General features: G+C 46.2%; 1 protein-coding gene across 7 annotated transcripts in view; it reads right to left on the reverse strand.

The window, feature by feature from the left end:
- Nucleotides 1–19,946, reverse strand: part of AMOTL1 (angiomotin like 1) — a 199,993-nt gene that overhangs the window by 151,308 nt on the left and 28,739 nt on the right. For 4 of the 7 annotated variants that reach the window (XM_055422933.2, XM_055422929.2, XM_088842900.1 and 1 more), the window contains 2 exons: nt 17,199–17,333; nt 3,113–3,163 (listed from right to left, as the gene is read on the reverse strand). In XM_055422933.2, the coding sequence (XP_055278908.1) occupies nt 3,113–3,163; nt 17,199–17,283 (136 nt within the window). In that variant the 5' untranslated portion in view covers nt 17,284–17,333. The remainder of the gene's footprint in view (nt 1–3,112; nt 3,164–17,198; nt 17,334–19,946) is intronic. The other 3 variants (XM_055422935.2, XM_055422934.2, XM_088842902.1) reach the window with 2 other exon arrangements.

Below are 19,946 nucleotides of genomic sequence, written 5' to 3' on the forward strand. Positions count from 1 at the left end.
ACTACCTATCGCATCACAAGAAAGCAGTGGGACTGTCACTGAAGATCCTCGATGGAACACCATTCCACATGCAGCTCCAGAACCAATCACTAAATAATTCAAGCGACCTGATCACCATTTCTGAGCATCTGCTTGAAGAATAAGCAAATTACAGACGAATTTCTAGAAATGAAAATGGTTTCAGTTAGTAGATTGGGACAATTGGTGAGAGCTATGCAAGGAAATCCAACTAGTCCATTCTAAAGGAGATCAATCCTGGGTGTTCATTGGAAGGACTGATGCTAAAGCTGAATCTCCAATACTTTGGCCACCTCATGCGACGAGTTGACTCACTGGAAAAAGAGTCTGATGCTAGGAGGGATTGGGGGTAGGAGGAGACGGGGACGACAGAGAATGAGATGGTTGGATGGCATCACCGACTCGATGGACATGAGTTTGAGTGAACTCCGGGAGTTGGTGATGGACAGAGAGGCCTGGCGTGCTGTGGTTCATGGGGTCGCAAAGAGTCGGACACAACTGAGCGACTGAACTGAAATGCACTGAACTGAGTCCATACATGCGTTGGAAATGTGTCTTTTAACTGAATAATAATAATAAATTAATAGCCATAAGCACTTCCTGAATATCTGCACATACAACATGTGGGACTAGGACTTCACACACCATTGACCACAGTCATGCAAGGTCTGCAATTAGGTTGAGAGATAACCGAGGCTCAGAGCAGTTTTGTCATCTGCCCAAGGTCACAGGTAAGTGCAGTGATAGAATTCAAACTAAGTCTTCATGGCCTCCCTTCATCTCTTCTCCAGGTCCCTAAGATCCTGGCCAGGGGGTGAATCTGTGCTCTTTTGTGCTTCAGAAAGAATGGCTGCTTTACAAGCTCATCAACTGCTGTAGGGTAATCTTTCCTGCTGTGTGTCTAAGGAAAGTACCGAAAAGTATCACGATTCTTTCCAAGGAAAATAATGCCAGCTTCCTCTTTGACCTGAATAGCATGGAAACAACGCAGTCTCATTCAATGAGCTGCTCTGTCAGGAAGAGGAAATCCCTCTGGAGACACCATGCACCCAAGCAGCATGGCACCCAGTGTAAACAATAAACACCCAATAGCCACATGCCTCCTCTGGCTTAAGATTTCAGGAGGCTGGAATTGGGTGATGCCTTAGAGGCTGCTTGGCACAACCCCTGCTTTTCAAAGATGAGAAAACAGACTGGTTAACAGATCTACTAAAGCAGGCAAGGGCTTCCCAGGTGGCTCAGTGGTAAAGAATCTCCCTATCAATGCAGGAGACGCAGAAGACACGGGTTCAGTCCCTGGGTCGGGAAGATCTCCTGGAGTAGGAAATGGCACCCGACTCCAGTATTCTTGCCTGGAGAATCCCATGGACAGAGGAGACTGGCGGGCTGCAGTCCATGGGATTGCGAGTCGGACACAACTGAGCACAAGCCTATACTAAGGAAGGCATAGCAGCCAGAAACTTGGTCTCAAACTCTGAGTCTGTACTTTATATTATTTTGTATTCTCAATCATCTTGCATCCCAGAGCCCAGGAGGGAACCCCAGGATTCCTATAACACTCTCACCTCCTCATGAAAAACTGGGCTTTCCTCTGAATTTTTACTGCTAATTTGAAGGGCTCCCCCTACTGATCAGCTGGGCCGTCCAGTCTGTTAGTCCCAAAGGGAGAGATGGAAACAAAAGAGGATCAATCACCTGGGCCTTTCAGATACATAAATCATTCTGTGAATGCAAACAATTAGGTGTTTATACAGGTGGTTTCTTGGAGCAAGGAATGCTCATTCTGCCATGGCTGACACTTATCTATAATTTAAGAGAGCCAAACAGCTTCTGTCCCACATGAAGCACCAATGCTGGTGTCATTCACACACAATTAAACATGTGTGGAGCAGATCACCAAGAACCTGCCCTCTTCAGAAATTGCTTCAGGCAAAGCTATGGTTTAGACGTCATTTCCGTTTCATAAAAAGGCTCACCACAGTGTCCCTTCAGAAGCTAGTTTTGTTCATGCATTTAATTTGTGATTCCGTTTCCAGAGATGTGTTGCCTCACAACTTGTCAGAAACACATTTTCTGAATAAAACAAGGTCCTCTTACCTGCCTCAGAATGCCTCCCTTGACCCAGACCTATTTTGGGTGCCTGGCTCCTAGAAATGAATGAAAGTCCTTGCTGCGGTGGAATTTAATTAACTTCAGCCAGCGTGGGTCTTACCAAGGACACACAGACCAGAAGGAAAGGATGATCAAACACATGGTACCCAAGGCTCAGAGCCTCACTGTGGATAAACATTTTTAAACAGCTGTCATTTCATGGAAGGAAGGCGAGATGTTCAAGCTGGTGATAAAAGAACAGCAGGGACAGACTTGACAGCCCAGATTGTTAGCGGCTTAAGGAAACCGAGAAAAACAAAACCAAAAACAAAACCCGTCAACCACTAAGCTACCAAATGAGACTGGGTGGCAGGAATACTCGGAGGTATCCCAACAACGCAAATGTCCCTCTCTTCACGGGAGGAAGTCTGTCTCTGACAAGTGTGTTCTGGTTCACCCACCACAAATCTACACTTAGAATGACAGGCGGAAGAGGATGAAATTCCCTATTCCCAGACACCTGGAGGAAAAACAGAAGTCAAGGACGATCGCAGCTCCCAAGTCTTGAAATTTAATTACCAGAACGTTTTCGGCCCTGGACTTCATTACATTCAGGTTAGGGAGTAGCCACACGATGTCCTTCTTGTGGCATTTACCGGCTAGCTGCATCTTTCCAGGCAGGATGAGACCGCCTGCTTGCAGGGGCCCGAAGATCAAGAAGTTTGCTGTGGCGCGCTCCTGGGAGCATCACCGAAGACCAGGACACACACACACACACACTGCACAGCCGACTCTTCCCGCCCTCCCCCACCCCTCCCCCGCCACCTCCAAAGCACACGCTCCAGGAAAAGGCCAGTTCTCACCGCAAAAGGAACCTGCAGCAGGGCAAGAGTCCCCCGGCCAGCCCTTTCTCTCCGCCCCTCGGGCTTGGACTCGGGTGCCCACCAAATTCGCGATTCCCAGGCTGTGTTGTAACAAGAAAAGGCAAAAGGGGCCGACTTACCGAACTCCTCCGGGCTGTAGGGCGCGGGAGAGGCTTCCACAAACTCGTTGTCTGGAGGAAGAAGAAAAGCAGAAAACAAAAATAGAATCTCAACCATTCAGGGCTAATCGATTAAAAATCAGTCACCGCGCAGGTCCCTTAGAAAAGCGCGCGTTTCTCTCTCCCAGCGACGGGAACCCGTGAACCCGGGGCCTCACGGGGTTCCAGATGCCAGATCCACTGAGGGGAAGAAATTGTTAAAGAAACTTGGCGGCGAGCAGTTCGGCCCAGGAACCAAGCGTCTTCTGGGCGCAGGCAGGTGCGCGCCAACTTTCCGTAGGTGCGAGCCCATGGGTTCCCCGGCCGGTCGCTCCAGGCAGCGACCTCACCCTCTGCCCTCAGCCCGCGGGGCGCATCGTGGCGTTCCCCGGGTCTAGTGTCGACGCCCCGGTGCCCAGGATCCCCAAAGTTTCCTGGAGGGTCCTGGAGGCCCGAGAGCGCGCAACGGCGGCGGCGGCGAGCTCCCTGCGCCCACCGATGGAGCGCCCGTGCGCATCCCCGCTCCCCGTTGCTAGGCGACCGCGGCCTGCGCGCTCGGCAGTGGCGCGCGCTCTGCCTCCCGACTCCGGTGGGAGGACATCTTCCCCACCCCCACCCTCTCTGACCATTTATGACAAACGAGCGCGTAACCAGTTGCAAAACGATTTCTGCATTTTTGTATTATGTCTGTCCTTTTCCGATGCTTGGGAAATCGTTTTTTTTTTTTTTTTTTTTGCTTTGCTTCTCCTGGGAAAACGCAGGAGTTTCAGAGCTTGAATAGTGCCTGCAGCAAGGAAGGGTTTCCAGCGCCCCCAACCCTCTCTTTGAACCTGAATTCTGACTCCACTCCAAGCAATATTTCTTCCTCTTAAGAGACTAGCAGGGAAGATAATATGCCTTCATTTCACAGGTAGGGAAACTGAGGTTCAGAAGTAACTTATGGATGACTGAGCATCGTTGTGATAATGTGTGTGTGCGCGCGTACACGTATCAGGAGAGAGCAGAGCCATATTCCTTCTGATATAAAAAGAGTTGAGCAGTTTCACGTACAGAATGTAGAAACAAAAGTTTGGATCTGAAAGTTTGAGTTGTAGGTCCTAGAGAAATTGATGTCAGGTTGCGGGAATCTCCCTCCCTAAGTCAGTGGCCTGAATAACTTGTACAGGTGCATTAGGTGTTTTCTACCAGGACTGACTGCCTTCTCACTCAGGAGGGCCCTGGGATATGAAAAAGTGCTCTAGAGATGCTGGGAGGAGGCAGAGGAAGGAAGACGCAGACACAGAAAACGGCTGCCTCTTCTCCATCCCCGGCCTTGGACACAGATAGTTGGAGAGTTAACAGTCTGGGCAACGTCCCGGAACCTTCTGTAATCTCAGACTGATCAGATCGCCAGCTGCAGCAGCCTAGGGGCCCATGGACCTGTACTAAGGCGCTCTCATTCTGTAAACCTCAGTCATCTCTGGATGTTCTACTGTCGTCTACAGTTGACCGTGGAGGGCAGAAAGAAGGAACCCTCTGAGTGCCCACAGAGGAATGGCTGGGGACCAGGCTGAGACTGTCCTCCTTCCCCACCAGGGTAACCGTTCTTCTTCTTCTTCCTTTTCTGTTGGCTGCCCTGAGAGTGGCTTGAGAGATATCTCAGTTCCCTGACCAAGGACTGAACCAGGGCCACAGCAGTGAAAGCCCAGAATCCTAACCACTAGGCCAAGGAACTCCCCAAAGCAACCATTCTTGAACTGCTTAGCCTATCTCTTTATCCTCTTCTGTTTTCCCCACTCCTGACAATCTGAGCTCTGAAATCCAAGAAGTGAATGTGCTTGGGTAAATGTTTGCACATATCAAGACATCCCCTCCCATCTCCTGAAAACCTCCATTTGCTCTCAGGAATTCGTGGGCTTCCCTGATGGCTCAGTTGATAAAGAATCCATCTGCAATGCAGGAGACCCCAGTTCAATTCCTGGGTCAGGAAGATCCCCTGGAGAAGGGATAGGCTACCTACCCCAGTATTCTTGGGCTTCCATTGTAGCTCAGCTGGTGAACAATCTGCCTGCAATGTGGGAGACCTGGGTTCGATTCCTGGGTTGGGAAGATCCCCTGGAGAAGGGATCGGCTAGTCATTCCAGTATTTTGGCCTGGAGAATTCCATGGACTGGATCCCAAAGAGCTGGACACGACTGAGCGACTTTCACTTTCACTTTTACTTTCATTCATGGTTCATCAAAGTTTCTTTCAACTCCTCACTCCTGGCTCTCCTTGAAAATAACAGAGCATGTTGTCCACGACTCTTACTGCAGCCATCTACAGACCTCTGTGTTATTCTACCTCATTTCTTGAAGGTGTTGGCACCTGGATCACTGTCACTTTCCCCAATACCGTTCCCATGATCATTTTTATTTCCAAATCTACCAGTGGCTTCTTCTCGTACTCTGGTCTCTCAGCTCTTCAACATCCTCTCCCTTCCTGCACCTCCAGCTATCCCAGCTTCCTGCCCTCCTAGTAACACCATCTGTAATCTCAACACCAAGCATTCCACTCTCCTATCATCACCACCCAGCCTTCCAAGCTCTCCAGTTTATTCTTCCTGTTATCCTCACCCAATGTCTTCTTGACCCCAACAGCTCCTGTAATTTACTGATCCTGTGACCTTTTCTGTGTCCCTCACTCTCCCTCTTGACATTCCTTTCTCTTTTAACCACCCTAGTTTCTAGGTTTACTATTATCATTTCTCTTACATACGCCTTCAAATCCACTTCTCTCTCTGTCTACTAAGTCTTTGGGAAAACCATACCCCTGAAAAAGTCTGTTTATTCATCTTCTTTCTGCCAGCACCCAGTGAATCATGATCAGAGAAGCATAGCATCATGCTGACTGGTCTTATTTTCAGTATGTGACCACTAGCCTCAAGTGGACATTAGTGCAGCCCAGCAATCACTCTGTGTTTGCCTGGTTTACTTACTCTCCTGCTGTCTCGTTACTATGGATGAACCATCCGTTCTCCAGCTGAGGCCAGCTCCTCTGTGTATCAGATCCTTTGTGCCCTCTCACATGGATTCCCCCCCTTCTTCTCTAAGTTGATGTTTTCCTCTGTTCTGGATCATTCCCATCAGTATAGAAATATGCTGCTATGTTTCTACCTTTCAAAAATCTTTTCCAACTCTACCTCTCTCTTCCAATTACTGATCTCAAGTCTCAGTGACAATCTACAGCAAAATTCATCAAAGAATTGTTTACACTCATTGTTTCCACCATCTTCCTTTAATCTTAAAGGCAAACAGGTGTACAGCTCATCACTCTTCCAGAGTAGTTCTTGTCAAGGTCAATGGTCAGTTCTTGATCTGAGTAGGAGCCTTTGACTCCCTGATGCCATAAGGAGGTGCCATAAACAGATGGCCTGTTTGCAGGACTAGTCGTCTTCAATTCCCCATCGGATCAGGAGGCAACTAGCCTTTACATTCCAAGAAAGACAGTCTATAGAGGGCTTTGGTATGATAGCAAAGGTCTGGTTAGGGGTCAACCAGACCTTGGCTCTAATACCAGATTCACTATTAACTAGTAGTTTAATTTCTGCTAACCTTAGTTTTCCATAAAAATGGAGATAATAATTAGACCTAACTCACAAGGTTGTAGCAAGAATGCAATAAACTACAGCACTTAGAGCCTGTAGAATAGAGACTGTCACATTGTGAAAATCAAGTACACGTTAGTTATTATTAGAAGGCATGCTCTTTCACAGCTGAGGAAGATGAGGCTCTTTTCTCTTCTTTAACGACTTCGAGTTACTGAAAGGAATCACTAACCACAGATTATGCTTCCAATTAAAAGCAATGTACGTGGTCCCACCTCTTAGTTTGCTTTCTAAGAGTTTCCTTGAAAGTTGGTTATGTGGAATTAGGGTCAGGCATTCCCCATAGGAAGAGCATTACAAATATTCTACTAGGTGACTAGGTTCTGGAGCCTGCCAGATTGTTCTAACTCACAATGGACTCCCTTTCAATTTGTTCCCTATAAATGGATGACTCATAAGCTAAGAAATTTTCTTACAGCCCTTCAGTTATTTAAATTTCCTAATCAGCTGAAAGTTAATGAAAAAATATTTTTCTTGTTTTACTATTTCTTGTTGACAATTTTTCTAAAATATATGATTTCAATTTTCTATCTTAGGAAGCAAAGCAGAGCAAACAATAACATTTCCTGTTAGTCAAACAATATTTATGGAGAAGTACCATGCCTCTCTGGTGGTTCAAATGGTAAAGAATCTGTCTGCAGTGCAGGAGACCTGGATTCTATCCCTGGGTCAGAAGATCCCCTGGAGAAGGGAATGGCAACCCACTCCAGTATTCTTGCCTGGAGAATTCCCATGGACAGAGGAGCCTTGCAGGCTACCATCCATGGGCTTGCAAAGAGTCAGACACAACTGAGCAACTAAGCATACACACCATGCTTCCAGGATGGTAGGCAATGCATCTGCGAGGCAAGGCAGATATAATAGTGGTCAGAATGGGTTCCTGTCCTCATGTTGCTCACCTTCCAATAGGTTCAGAAGACCTTCCTAACCCTAGGCAATATCTCAAACTTATAGACCTCTTATAAAGAAATGGTTCTGCAAATAAGTTAATCAGTACCATTTTTCTAGATTCATACATATGCATTAATATACAATATTTGATTTTCTGACTTACTTTACTCCACATGACAGGTTCTTTTTGCGGGACAGAAATAGAGGTGCAGATGTAGAGAATGATCAAGTGGACATAGTGGGGGAAGGGAAGGGAACGGTGGGGCAAACTGGGAGAGTAGCACTGACATATACACTATCATGTGTAAATAGACAGCTAGTGGGAAGCTGCTGTATAGCACGGGGAGCTCAGATCGGTGCTCTGTGATGGCCTGGAGGGGTGGGATGGAGGGAAGGGGCTCAGGAGGGAGGGGATATGTGTATACATAGAGCTGAGTCACTTTGCTGTACAGTAGAGACAACACAACGTTGTAAAATAATTACGTGAAGTGAAGGTGAAAGTCTCTCAGTTGTGTCTGACTCTGTGCAACCCCATGGACTGTAGAGTCTATGTAACTGTCCAGGCCAGAAAACTGAAGTGGGTAGCCATTCTCTTTTCCAGGAAATCTTCTCAATTCAGGGATCAAATCCAGGTCTCCCACATTGCAGGTGGATTCTTTACCAGCTGAGCCACAAGGGAAGCCCAAAGCAATTATACTCCAAAATAAAAAGAAATTGTTCTGCTGGGAAGTTATAATAGAGAGTACACAATATTATAGGTTGGAATCTCAGTTCTGTCAAATTATTAGGGGAGAAATCACAGGGTTGTTACTAGATCTCCCAGAGTTTCAGTTTCCTGACGATAATACCGTATTGCCAGGAGAAGCTGAGCAGGTTAAGTGTGAAACAGATCAAGCACAGTGCTGAACACCATGGACGCTGAGGAAGAAATGTTCCTTTCTCTCCCACACAGAAGGCTTGGGCATGCTGGAGTCCCTTTTTTTGACTCTCCTAGTGGGGCTTCCCTTGTAGTTCAGTCTGTAAAGATTCCGCCTGCAAGGCAGGAGACCTGGCTTCAGTTCCTGGGTTTCGGATGATCCCCTGGAGAAGAAAATGGCAACCCACTCCAGTATTCTTTCCTGGGAAACCCCATGGACAGAGGATCCTGGAGGGCTACAGTCCATGGGGTCTCAAGAGTCAGACACGACTTAGCAACTCAACCACCACAGAAGGATAGTGGGCTTCCTGCTGCTATGGCCTCTAAAGACAGAGAAGTAATCTCTGATTTTATTCCTAGGGCAGCATTTATTAGAAAGTGGGGCATGTGGAGAGAAAGCAACAAGAAGGAAATATTTCTGGAGCTCAGGGTGAATTATTTCTGGGACTCAGGTTTTCCATAGAAACAGAGTACAACATGGGGCTGATGGCTAATCTCCACTCTTACTATTACCTCCTACATGTGTTGAACAGACTTTTGGGAGCTAACCTGGGAACCCAACCCCTAGCTTTAATATTTCTTCATATATATAAAGTTAATAATATATTATTCATTAATATTAATAATTTTATATATGAAACTTTAAATGTTTTAAATTAATTTTATTATATAAGCAAATAATATATATTCAAGGGGAAAGAAAAAGACATTTAGTACCCACGGGTATAAACTGTGAAAATGGAAGTCCTCTTTGCTAGCGTTTCTCAGTTTCTATCCACAAACTGAAATACCATCCACAGTTTCTCGTGTGCTCATTGAGATTGCTCTTTAGGCATATTCAAGCATGTTTATGAATTATTGAAAGAAGTTAGATATCCTATGATAGCTTCTAAATGAAAGACAGTGCATTTCTAAATGAGATCTTGGTCCAACCCCAATCATAAACTGAGGTATGACTATTTTCTGTTTAGTAGGGCAAGAAAGTGTATAAACAAATCTTTGGAAAAAAAGTCTTATCAACTGTTATGTATAGAACAGTAAAATCTTGAACAGTATGTAGGCATTTAAAGGGTTGTACTTCAGTTATCCTGGAAACTCACTAAGCAGAGTTCTCATTCCTCCACCCAGGAGCTGTGCTCACGTGGCAACATGGAACATAATGCTAAAATCAGAGGAATTCTTTGATCCATTTTTCTAGAGCTAAAAGCACTGGAAAATGCTTTTGGAGGTGTTTCTAGCAAAGCAGCAGTCACTAATATCCTGCATGGTGGGCAGGACGGCAGCTGTGTATCAGTCCCATGCCCCCGGGCGGCTGGGGATGCCATCAGCCCCTGGTTGGCCTCTGCTGTGGTGGGGCCAGGGCCTGCCTTGCTGCAGCGCTGCTTGGAGCAAAGGCCACAGAGAGGGCCAGCCTAGATGGGCTGCTTTGATACCACAGGCCCCTTGGTTAATGGAGAAAAGGAGGAGACGGGCCTCATACAGGAGGTGACTTCTTCCCCCAAGAGATGGATGAGAGATCTAAATGCCACCCTAGCGGGGACTTCCCTGGTGGTTCAGTGGTTAAGACACCACGCTTCCAATACAGGGGATGCAGGTTTGATCCCTGGTCAGGGAACTAAGATCCGACATGCCCTGTGATGCCGCCAAAAACTTAAAAACAAAAAGTTAAAAAGAAAAAAAAAATGCCACATAGGGAAAAGGTTATTCTTCAGCCAAGGTATGCTATCAGTTCCCTTTGCAAGAAAAAGCTGCATGGATGCTGTAGTAAGTTAGGATGGTAGCCACAGGCTAGGGTCTATGCACAGCCTTCCTGATCCCTACCCCTGGGAGGTCACCGATTTCAAGCAGGAAAGACAAGGAGGAGAGAGCTAAACCTTCCCTCTGCCTGCCTCTTCTCCCTGCTGTTGCCCTTTGCGCACCATCTCTGCAGGTAGCCTTCTGTCTCCTGGAGACTCTCTGCTAGTTAATGGCAGAAGGGAGTGGAGATGCGAACCTTGTCCCTCCTCCTCTCCTCCCCCTGGGGAGCGAGGGCGAGACTGATTTAGGAGAGAAGAGAGAGGCCATGGCTGCCTGAGCTGGTCTGACTCTGCTGTTATCCTGTCTCTGTGTGCATCCTCTTAGGACAAGCGGACAGAGGACAGCAGAGACACATATGCGCCCACCCATAGGGTTTCATCAAAGAGAATTTTCATTTAATTGGTCTCAGCATTAGCTCCAGGGCTGAAATGGCCCAAAGGACGTCTCTCTTCTCCTAGGGTTTAATATTCTTTTCTTTAAGCACAACCCCACGTTTTTGTTTTTTAATAATCCTTGATGAAAGGCAGAAAGAAAACAGAGTTGCTTCGTTCCCTTTAAATGAAAATCAAGCCTCAGAGAATGCTTCAAGTGTTTGATACTGTTCAGAAGAAAGAAATAGTCCTAACGGAAGAATTGTGGGCGCGTGCGTGGCAACCCACTCCAGTATTCTTGCCTGGAGAATCCCAGGGATGGGGGAGCCTGGTGGGCTGCCGTCCGTGGGGTCGCACAGAGTCGGACACGACTGAAGCAACTTAGCAGCAGCAGCAGCAGCGTGCTAAGTCGCTTCAGTTGTGTCCAACTCTGAGACCCTATGGACTGTAATCTGCCAGGCTCCTCTGTCCATGGGATTCTCCAGGCAAGAATGCTAGAGTGGGTTGCCTTGCCCTCCTCCAGGGACTCTTCCCCACCCAGGGATCAAACCCATGTCTCATGTCTCCTACATGGGTAGGCGGGTGTTATTGTTTCTTTTAACCACTAGTGCCACCTGTATGTCACTATATGTCACCTGAAAAGAAAAAAAAATCATTATTCTTACAGAAACAATGCAAGCTAAGAGATGATATGGTACTAAGTCTGACAGGAAGACAAGGATTCATTTTGGTAAAAATGCTAAGTATGTTCTCTGAACAACTCAAATACCAATGCAATAGATGCTACTAACAACAGCAAAGTGTTTTATGAAGTGTATGAACTTGGATCCATCCAGCCCACCTCCCACCCCCAGGTAACACCCCCTGTTACCCACTAAGGAATAGACGTGAAGATTTAAAAGACTCTTCACTCAGCATCATATCAAAGGAAATGAACTCTGGCTGAGCCAAGAAGCGACTAGAAGGTATATGTGGCCATGACTCAGAATAAACCATTCCAAAAATACACACAGAAAAAGGTCCCTGCCGAGGAAAATCATACTCTTCCAGCTTGCATTCAGTTGGATCTATTGAGTGAAATCAGACAAAATACCTTGTGCTAAGATGAAAGGTAAAAACATTTGGTGTCATTGAAATCTATAACTAAACCATTTATAAGAGAGGTCCATAGAATGGATGTGAGTTTCTGCTGACACGCAGAGACCATCCTCATCTCCCATTTTGGACTGAGGCCTGCGAGGGAATCAGTTCTTTCAGACATTGCAAGTAGAGTCTACCTGGTACACAAGAGCCTCCTTTTTTTTCACATTAAAATGGTTTTTCCAATAAACTATGGCCTTAGCAATGTAGGTGCTGAAAGGAGAAGCAGAAGCCTGAGTTCTCGCCTTAGTTTTGCCACTAAATCTTTGACAAGTCTCCAGACCCACCTAGCCTATGATCTCCTCTGTAAAAAAAAACCTGATGCTTATGAAACTTGTTAAAACAAGTGCCAATAGGTGACCAGGGATGACAGATTATGTTGTATCAATCTTTTTACCACCCTGTATGCAGGAGCAAAAAGCCCAACTATACCGAATTTTATTTTATAAAATAAAATGATTTTTTTAAAAAAGAAAAAGGACTTCCTTGGTGGCCCAGCGGTTAGCAATCCATCTGCCAATGCAGGAGACGTGAGTTCGATCCCTGATTTGGGAAGATTCCACATGCTGCAGGACAACTATGCCCACGTACCCAAGCCGCCACAGTGAGAAGCCCTCACCCAGCCATTTGAAAGAAGCCCCACTCACCCAATCCAGAGAAAGCATGCAGAATCTTCCTGGACACATTTCGTGGAGTGCTGCCTTCTGGTGGTCTAAGAATAGTGCTTATTGGAATTAATCATTTGGTTAGATCCCTCATCCAGGAAGACGCTGCGTGCTGCAGGGCAGCTAAGCTGGTGTGCCACAGCTACTGAGCCCACATGCCCTAGAGCCCGTGCTCTGCAACAAGAGAAGCCACAGCAATGAAAAGCCCATGGACTGCTACTGGAGAGCAGTCCCTGCTCACTGCAGCTACAGAAAGCCTGCACACAGCAGCAAAGATCCAACACAGCAAAAGTAAGCAAATAATATATATATATATATATATATATTTTTTTTTTTTTTTTAAGAAATAGGCACAAAGGATCAAACTTCCTAGAAAGGTGACGCTGCCTCCTTGAAACTGACAGGGAAGTGAACTGGATGGAGCAGAGCCCTGGAGAACAAAGACCTAAGTGTGACTGTGTGCTCTACTGTCGTTTGCCGTGCAAGCTAGACTTCGTATTTGTGTCTTCACAAGCCTCAGTTTCCTCATCCACAAAATGGGGGTAATAGTAACTGCTTGAAGAGATTTCAGTGAGGATGTGAACAAAATGAAATAATGTCCACAGCAGTGCTTGGCACCCAGACCACACTCGGAAAAATGTCCTTCCTTCCTGCAGGAGGGAAGTCCACCCCTTCCTGTTTTTATGACCAGAATGGGGAAACAGCACCAATGAATTTCTGGACACACCTGGCTCCGGCTGCAGGGTTATGTTTCCCACACTTTCTGCCTCTTCCTTCATGATAAGTTTAAGCAGGTTGGGTCCCCTGGGAAGAGTGAATGACAGCAGGGTTCCCAAACAGCTGAGTGAGCACACGTATATCAAGAAGACGTGTATTATGGATTCACCACGAAGGTCTGAGGATGCCTCCCCTCCTGTGCGAAATCACCACATGTCTGATGGGGCAGCTGGTGAATCAGAGGAGCCTGTGGCACGGTGGTCAGAACCAGGGCTCTAGCCCCCTTCTGTTTTGTATGTCAAGCCCTGCATTTGATTTCATTTGGAAAATGTGTTCCAGGTTTTTAAAATTAATTTGCATCACCACTGACCCAGGCCCTTGAGGGGATTTTAAGAGTGTAGGCACTGGGAGTGGCAGAGGGACTTTCCTGGAGAAATTCTGTATCTCCCCCAGACATCCTGGGCTCTTCCCAACCATCTTTCCAGGAGGTTGACTCACCCTTATGGCAGCCGAGATGCCCAGATGTTGCGTGGAACTGGCCTTGCCTCCAGGCCCATGACTCACCAGGATGAATGAGCCTCGCTGGCAGTAAACACGGTTCTCAAAGGACTCCGTGAAGCCAAGAATAAGATCTCAAGGCCTGGACACTTTGAGGACTTTCCCTGGTAGCTCGCTAGAAATGTAAACCCCATTGGCCCACAGTGAGCCTCCGAGTGGAGCAGCTGGGACGGCCAGTGTTGGGAGAGGGGGGCCGTTGGATAAGGGGTGGAGGGAAGATGGTCTGAAGCAGGTGGATCAAGGCCTTGGCAATGCACTAGCTGAGGTGGCCATCAGTAGCTCCTGGATGGTAATCCACACATTGCGACAGCACTGTTGGTTTTCTGGCCTTGTTAAGAGCTACTTCTCTTTTCTACTGTGACAACGAAATAAGCAGCAAAAAAAAAAAAAGTCTATAACTGGGCCCCCAGAGCCTTTAATTGAGAAGGCAGAGTAGCTAGTTTTGGAGGGTGAATCGTCAGGCAATAAGTTTTCATGGCTAAGTGTTAGGCCAACCTCCATTCAAATCCCTGTGACCTTGAGCAAGTTTCCCAGCATCTTCAGGCTCAATGTTTTTCACTCATAAAAGGAGAATAAGGTTGTTGTGAGAATGAATAGTGATGGTCTTTATCTATACTAAAAAAAGGTGCAGTGTCATGTCCAGTGTAAGGTAGCTATCTAATGAGGGATTACAAATATTTTTTTGTAATTCATCCAGTCCTGACTTAAGTCTGGCACAGAGGTCTCCTACTGTGCAAGTCTGTTTCTGAGTGTGAGTTTCCTCACCTCGTTTCAACATTTCACCATGTTTCCATTTTGCCACCCTACCCAGTCCTCTTAGGACCTGGATCCTTTCCCTGAACCCTGGCCTAGGCCTCTGGTGGTGGTGGTGGTTTAGTTGTCAAGTCATGTCCAACTCTTGAGATGCCATGGACTGTAGCCCACCAGGTTCCTCTATCCATAGGACTTTCCAGGCAAGAGTACTTAAGTGGATTGCCATTTCCTTCTCCAGGAGATCTTCCCAATCCAAGGATAGAACGCGGGTCTCTTGCACTGCAGTCAGATTCTTTACCAGCTAAGCTACCAGGGAAGCCTGACTTAATCCAGCCTGAGAACCACCCTAATCCAGCCGTTCACAAGGACTTTCACATTTCAGCATACTGATTCCTTGTGAGGGTGCTTTACCCACACATGACAACACAACCACACTTGGACACCTTGGACACCTCCAACATCACAGACTGACTGAACTGGGGCCCAATAACATGGTATCTGCTGCCCATCCAAGCTAAGCTTTTCCATCAGCTCCAGAGGCTCATCAGTTACCTAAGAGCAGTGCCTCTCCATCAGGCAGATCTAGACACAGGGCTGTTTCCCCTTCCTACAAGGCAGCTGTATCGCCAAAGACTGTAGATACATGACGTGGTGAACACAAGGAGATGTGTGGTAATGCTTGGAACTGCTCATAGTAGAATTTCTAGCTGCCCCTTTGTCACAGTGACCCCTGAGGCTTCTTTCTGCTCTAAACTTCTATGATGGATGATGCGGACAAACCATACCTACTTAATTCTTTCTTATGCCATCCAGCTTTGATGAACAAACCTGGGGTCACTGAGCAAAATGCTCTAGGTGTGCCAAAAGCAAGGTGAAGTGATGTCAGAAGCAGTTGTGCGATGCATTGGGCTGCCACAGTCAAAAAGCATTCTCAACGACCACAGAAATACGCAGAGGACCTGGTCTCAGCCATCATTCATTCATATATCCATTCATTCATCAAGCCACCCAGCCAGCCAGCCATCAAATACGTATCAAATATTTTCCAGGCTGCTTGTGAAAGGGATGCAAAGGCAAATGAAACAAGATGTCTACCCCTGAGAGGCTCACAGGTCATCTAGGATGCAGACAGTGACAATACAGTGTAGCAACTCTGTAACATGGCAAGCTGCAAGTTCTGTGGCAGTACTGAAGATGGACTGCTCATTCAGATTACGATGGGGGTGGATAGGTGAAGAGATCCCAGAAGAGATGACTGAAGCTGGAGCTTCAGAGATGAGCAGGACCTGGCCAGGGCCAGGTAGAAGGCACAAACTAATGACAGTCTTTGCAGAGGCTCACAGGTGTGTGAGGGCATGATGTACTCAAGGATCCAGGGGGAGGTAGATACGATGATGAGGAAGGGCTTCGTGTTTAGTGAGAAGCAGCGGGAGATGAGTCTAGAGAGGCAGGCGGAGGTCAGACCAGGAAAGGAAAGCTGTGTGTGGAGCTGAGGAGGATCAACTCTGTGCCATGGGCTGTGAGGAGACGTGGTTTAAGAACCTCTAAAAAGTGGCTCAGGTGGCAATATGACCAGGCGTAGGAGTGAACAACGATTGGTTTTTGTCTGGACTGCATCCAAGTTTCTTCTCTCAGAACCTAAAGCTTCCCTCTGGGGAAACTCCCATTGTGTGCAGTCGTCTTGGTTGGAAAATGTACCCTGATGCAGTGCAAAAACTAAGTAAGTGTTTATTGCTGTCTAAATTACCCCATTTTAGAGATGGGGCACAGTAGGGAGTGTAATCTGGTGATCTCTGTGTCTATCTTAATCTCTTTCTTATATCCCCAGTGCTTGGCACGTAGTAGCTGCTCATTATTAATTGAATGCATGGATAAATAACAGCAAATGAGAGGCATACCATTTTTTAAAACATCATGTGAATGCATTAACTTCAGTGGCCTCTGCTTTCTCATTCATAGATTAGCTCCTGCCAAAGTGGATTCCCAATAGATCTGGGGGACGGGCAATGGGGCAGAACTTGGACCTGACAGAGGACCACTTCCCTGTGTCAGGGATATGGTTTTGACACCTGTATGCTCCATGCCAGGACAGTAACAACATCCCGAACTTAACACTGAGTTGTATTAATCAGATGCTAGGATGTGGACACAGAAGGAAGGTGAGCCAATCTATGCCGGTTATACTGGTTGCATTATCCCCAGTCTTAATCTTTGCAGGGCTGTGGAGAGGAGATGAGAGGGGAGGAGACGGGAGACAGGCAAGAAAATAGTGCCTGGATGTTAGGTGCTCAAAGCTATGTGACTGGCTTACCACCCAGCTAGGGTAAGGGCTCAGTCAATGACAGCTTACATTACTTAATGGTGCTCATCGCAAGCCTCCAAGTAGGCATTCTTATGCTCATGTTAAGGCTTAGGAAACAACCGATTTTCTTAAGGCCCCAAAGCATATAAAGAGAAAATTCCATATCTGAACCTGGGTCTGTCTGACTCCAAAGTCCAGGCCTTCGCCTCTCCACCCAGCTGGTTTTGAAAAGGCAGATAGCACTGGGCACGTAGTGTGTACAGCTGGGTTGACCCAGTGGGTGCATGAGTTGAAGAGGACCGTGTGTATCTGGGACAGCAAAAGCAGCCATACCCCCTCTGGTGTTGACAAAATGATGAACTCCAGCGTGAGACAGCCAGGTTCCTTCCTCCAAAGGCCATTTTTCACTAAGGTCCATGCTTCCCGTAAGTCTCTTGTATGTGCAGCTCTCTCATCAAATGGAATCTCCTGAAATAATGAGCACGAAAAAATGGAGATAATTGACTACTGATACTCTGCTGGGGAGGGAACATGTTCTTGAAGGGAAGCAGTCAATTTCTAGTTTATTATGTTTCTTTAGCATGTGAAGACTGTTGTCAAGATTCAGGCATTCACAGTAGCGAAGGCAATCCCACTTCTGGGCATATATCCAGAAGAAAACTCTTAATTCTAAAAGACATACACACTCCTATGTTCATAGAAGCTCTATTTATAATACCCAAGACATGGAAGCAACCTCAGTGTCCATTGACAAATGAATTGATAAAGAAGTGGTACATATATACAATGGAATATTACTCAAGCATAAAACAGAATGAGAAATGCCATTTGCAGCAACAGGGACACAACTAGAGATTCTTCTACTAAGTGAAGTATGTCAGGGAGAGAAAGACAAATGCTATATCATATCACATATATGAGCAATCTAAAATATGACACAATTGAAGGTATCTATGAAGCTGAAACAGACATAGAGAACAGACTTATAGCTGCCAACAGGGAAGGAGGGTCATGGGGGATGGACTGGGAGTGGAGCTAGTAGATGCAAACTATTACATATAGAACAAAACAGATAAACAACAAGGTCCTAATGCATAACACAGGGAACTATATTCAGTGACCTGGGATAAACAATAGTGGAAAATAATATAAAAGAATATATATATATGTGTGTGTGTGTGTGTAATTGAGTCACTTTGCAGTACAGCAAGAATTAACACAACGTTGTAAATCAACTATGTGTGTGTGTGCATGTTCATGTGTGTGTGTTAGTTGCTCAATCATGTCTGACTTTTTGTGACCCCATGGACTGTAGCTTGCCAGGCTCCTCTGTCTATGGGATACTCCAGGCAAGAACAGTGGGGTGAGTTGCCATGCCCTTCTCCTGGGGATCTTCCCAACCCAGAGATTGAACCCAGGTGTCCTGCACTGCAGGCAGACTCTTTATCATCTGAGCCACCCGTACTTCAATAAAACATAACAATTAAAAGATCCAGGCATAGTCTGAGTGTGAGGTCTTCAACAAGTCTGATTGAGTCAGAAACCATGGCTCCCCTTTCTTTGAGTTGGCATGTTTATGGAGCAACGGTCGCATTCAAAGTTTTGAGCAAGGACTTTACTGTATTTAGTTCTGCATCTTTTACAGAATCCTAGAACTTCAGGGTCGGAGAAGGCAATGGCACCCCACTCCAGTACTCTTGCCTGGAAAAACCCATGGGTGGAGGAGCCTGGTGAGCTGCAGTCCATGGGATTGCTTAGAGTCGGACATGACTGAGCAACTTCACTTTCACTTTTCACTTTCATGCACTGGAGAAGGACATGGCAACCCACTCCAGTGTTCTTGCCTGGAGAATCCCAGGGACAGGGGAGCCTGGTGGACCTCGTCTATGGGGTTGCACAGAGTCGGACACGACTAAAGTGACTTAGCAGCAGCAGCAGCAGAACTTCAGGGCAGGACAACAGTTTCATTAAAAAAAACCTAAGTATATATTTCCATATGTGACTAAAAAGCAGACTGGAAAAACTGAACTAAACTTTGGAGGTAAATCCCATCATATTGGAAATATGAGTACTTCCTATCTTAGTGGAAATATGAATGCTTCTCATTTTCTTTGTGATCTTCTGCATTTTCCACAATAGACATGCATTACTCTTATAATCTGAAAAAATATATAATAAATATTATTTTAAAAGAAAATCCCAGGGCTGAGAATGACCATGAAGATGCATTTTCTGCTTTCTCTTGAAAACCATGATAGAAAGTCCATGTCATGAGGGCTCTAGTTTTCATAAAAAGGACACTTCACTGGCTGTCTCCAGGAAGTCCAGCCTGGGAATCCCTTCCTGTAAACTGTATCTGGGAAGATTACAACTCACAGCCAAACTTCTCCCTACATTACGAAGAGACTTTATAATGCTCTGCATTGCAGGTCCTCCAAAGAACATGGCTGAATAATTGAAGGTGACTGATGGACCTAATCTGTGAATGCAGCCAGTGGGACATTCTCCAGGGCAGAAACCCTGTCGGCCCTATTAGGATGGGCCCTGGTGATCACCAGCTGCAATCAGAGCAGATGGCTTCCTTTGGTCTCAAGAATGCTGCTCAGAGTTGCCCTGCAGGTTCCTGCACTGCCTGTCTGTCTGCGGACAAAGCAGACTGATGTGATGGGTTTTGACTGTCTGCCTAGAGAAGGGTGGTACTCTTGGAGAGTTGCAACAAACATCCACAAATCTCTAGTCAAATACCAGAAGGCATCAAAGATTGTACTGCACTTAATTGGATCCTGGCTTACTAGGGATTTGTGTTCAATCCAAGCACCCCAAAATTTTAGAGGGGAATTCTAGACCAGAATGGGTGTAGCATAATATGGACAACACTGGATTTGTCAATAGATTCAGATTTTAATGCTAATGCTGGCACTAACTGGGTGACTTTGGGCAAACCCATTTATGCTCTTGAGGTTTAATTTCCTCAACTTCAAATGAAGGAATTAGGACTCAGTTCAGTTCAGTTCAGTTCAGTCACTCAGTCGTGTCCGACTCTCCACGACCCCATGAATCACAGCACGCCAGGCCTCCCTG

The sequence above is a fragment of the Moschus berezovskii genome, chromosome 14 (genome assembly GCF_049115385.1).
Source record: "Moschus berezovskii isolate FMDL1 chromosome 14, NW_MosBer_1.0, whole genome shotgun sequence".
NCBI classification, from domain to species: domain Eukaryota; kingdom Metazoa; phylum Chordata; class Mammalia; order Artiodactyla; family Moschidae; genus Moschus; species Moschus berezovskii.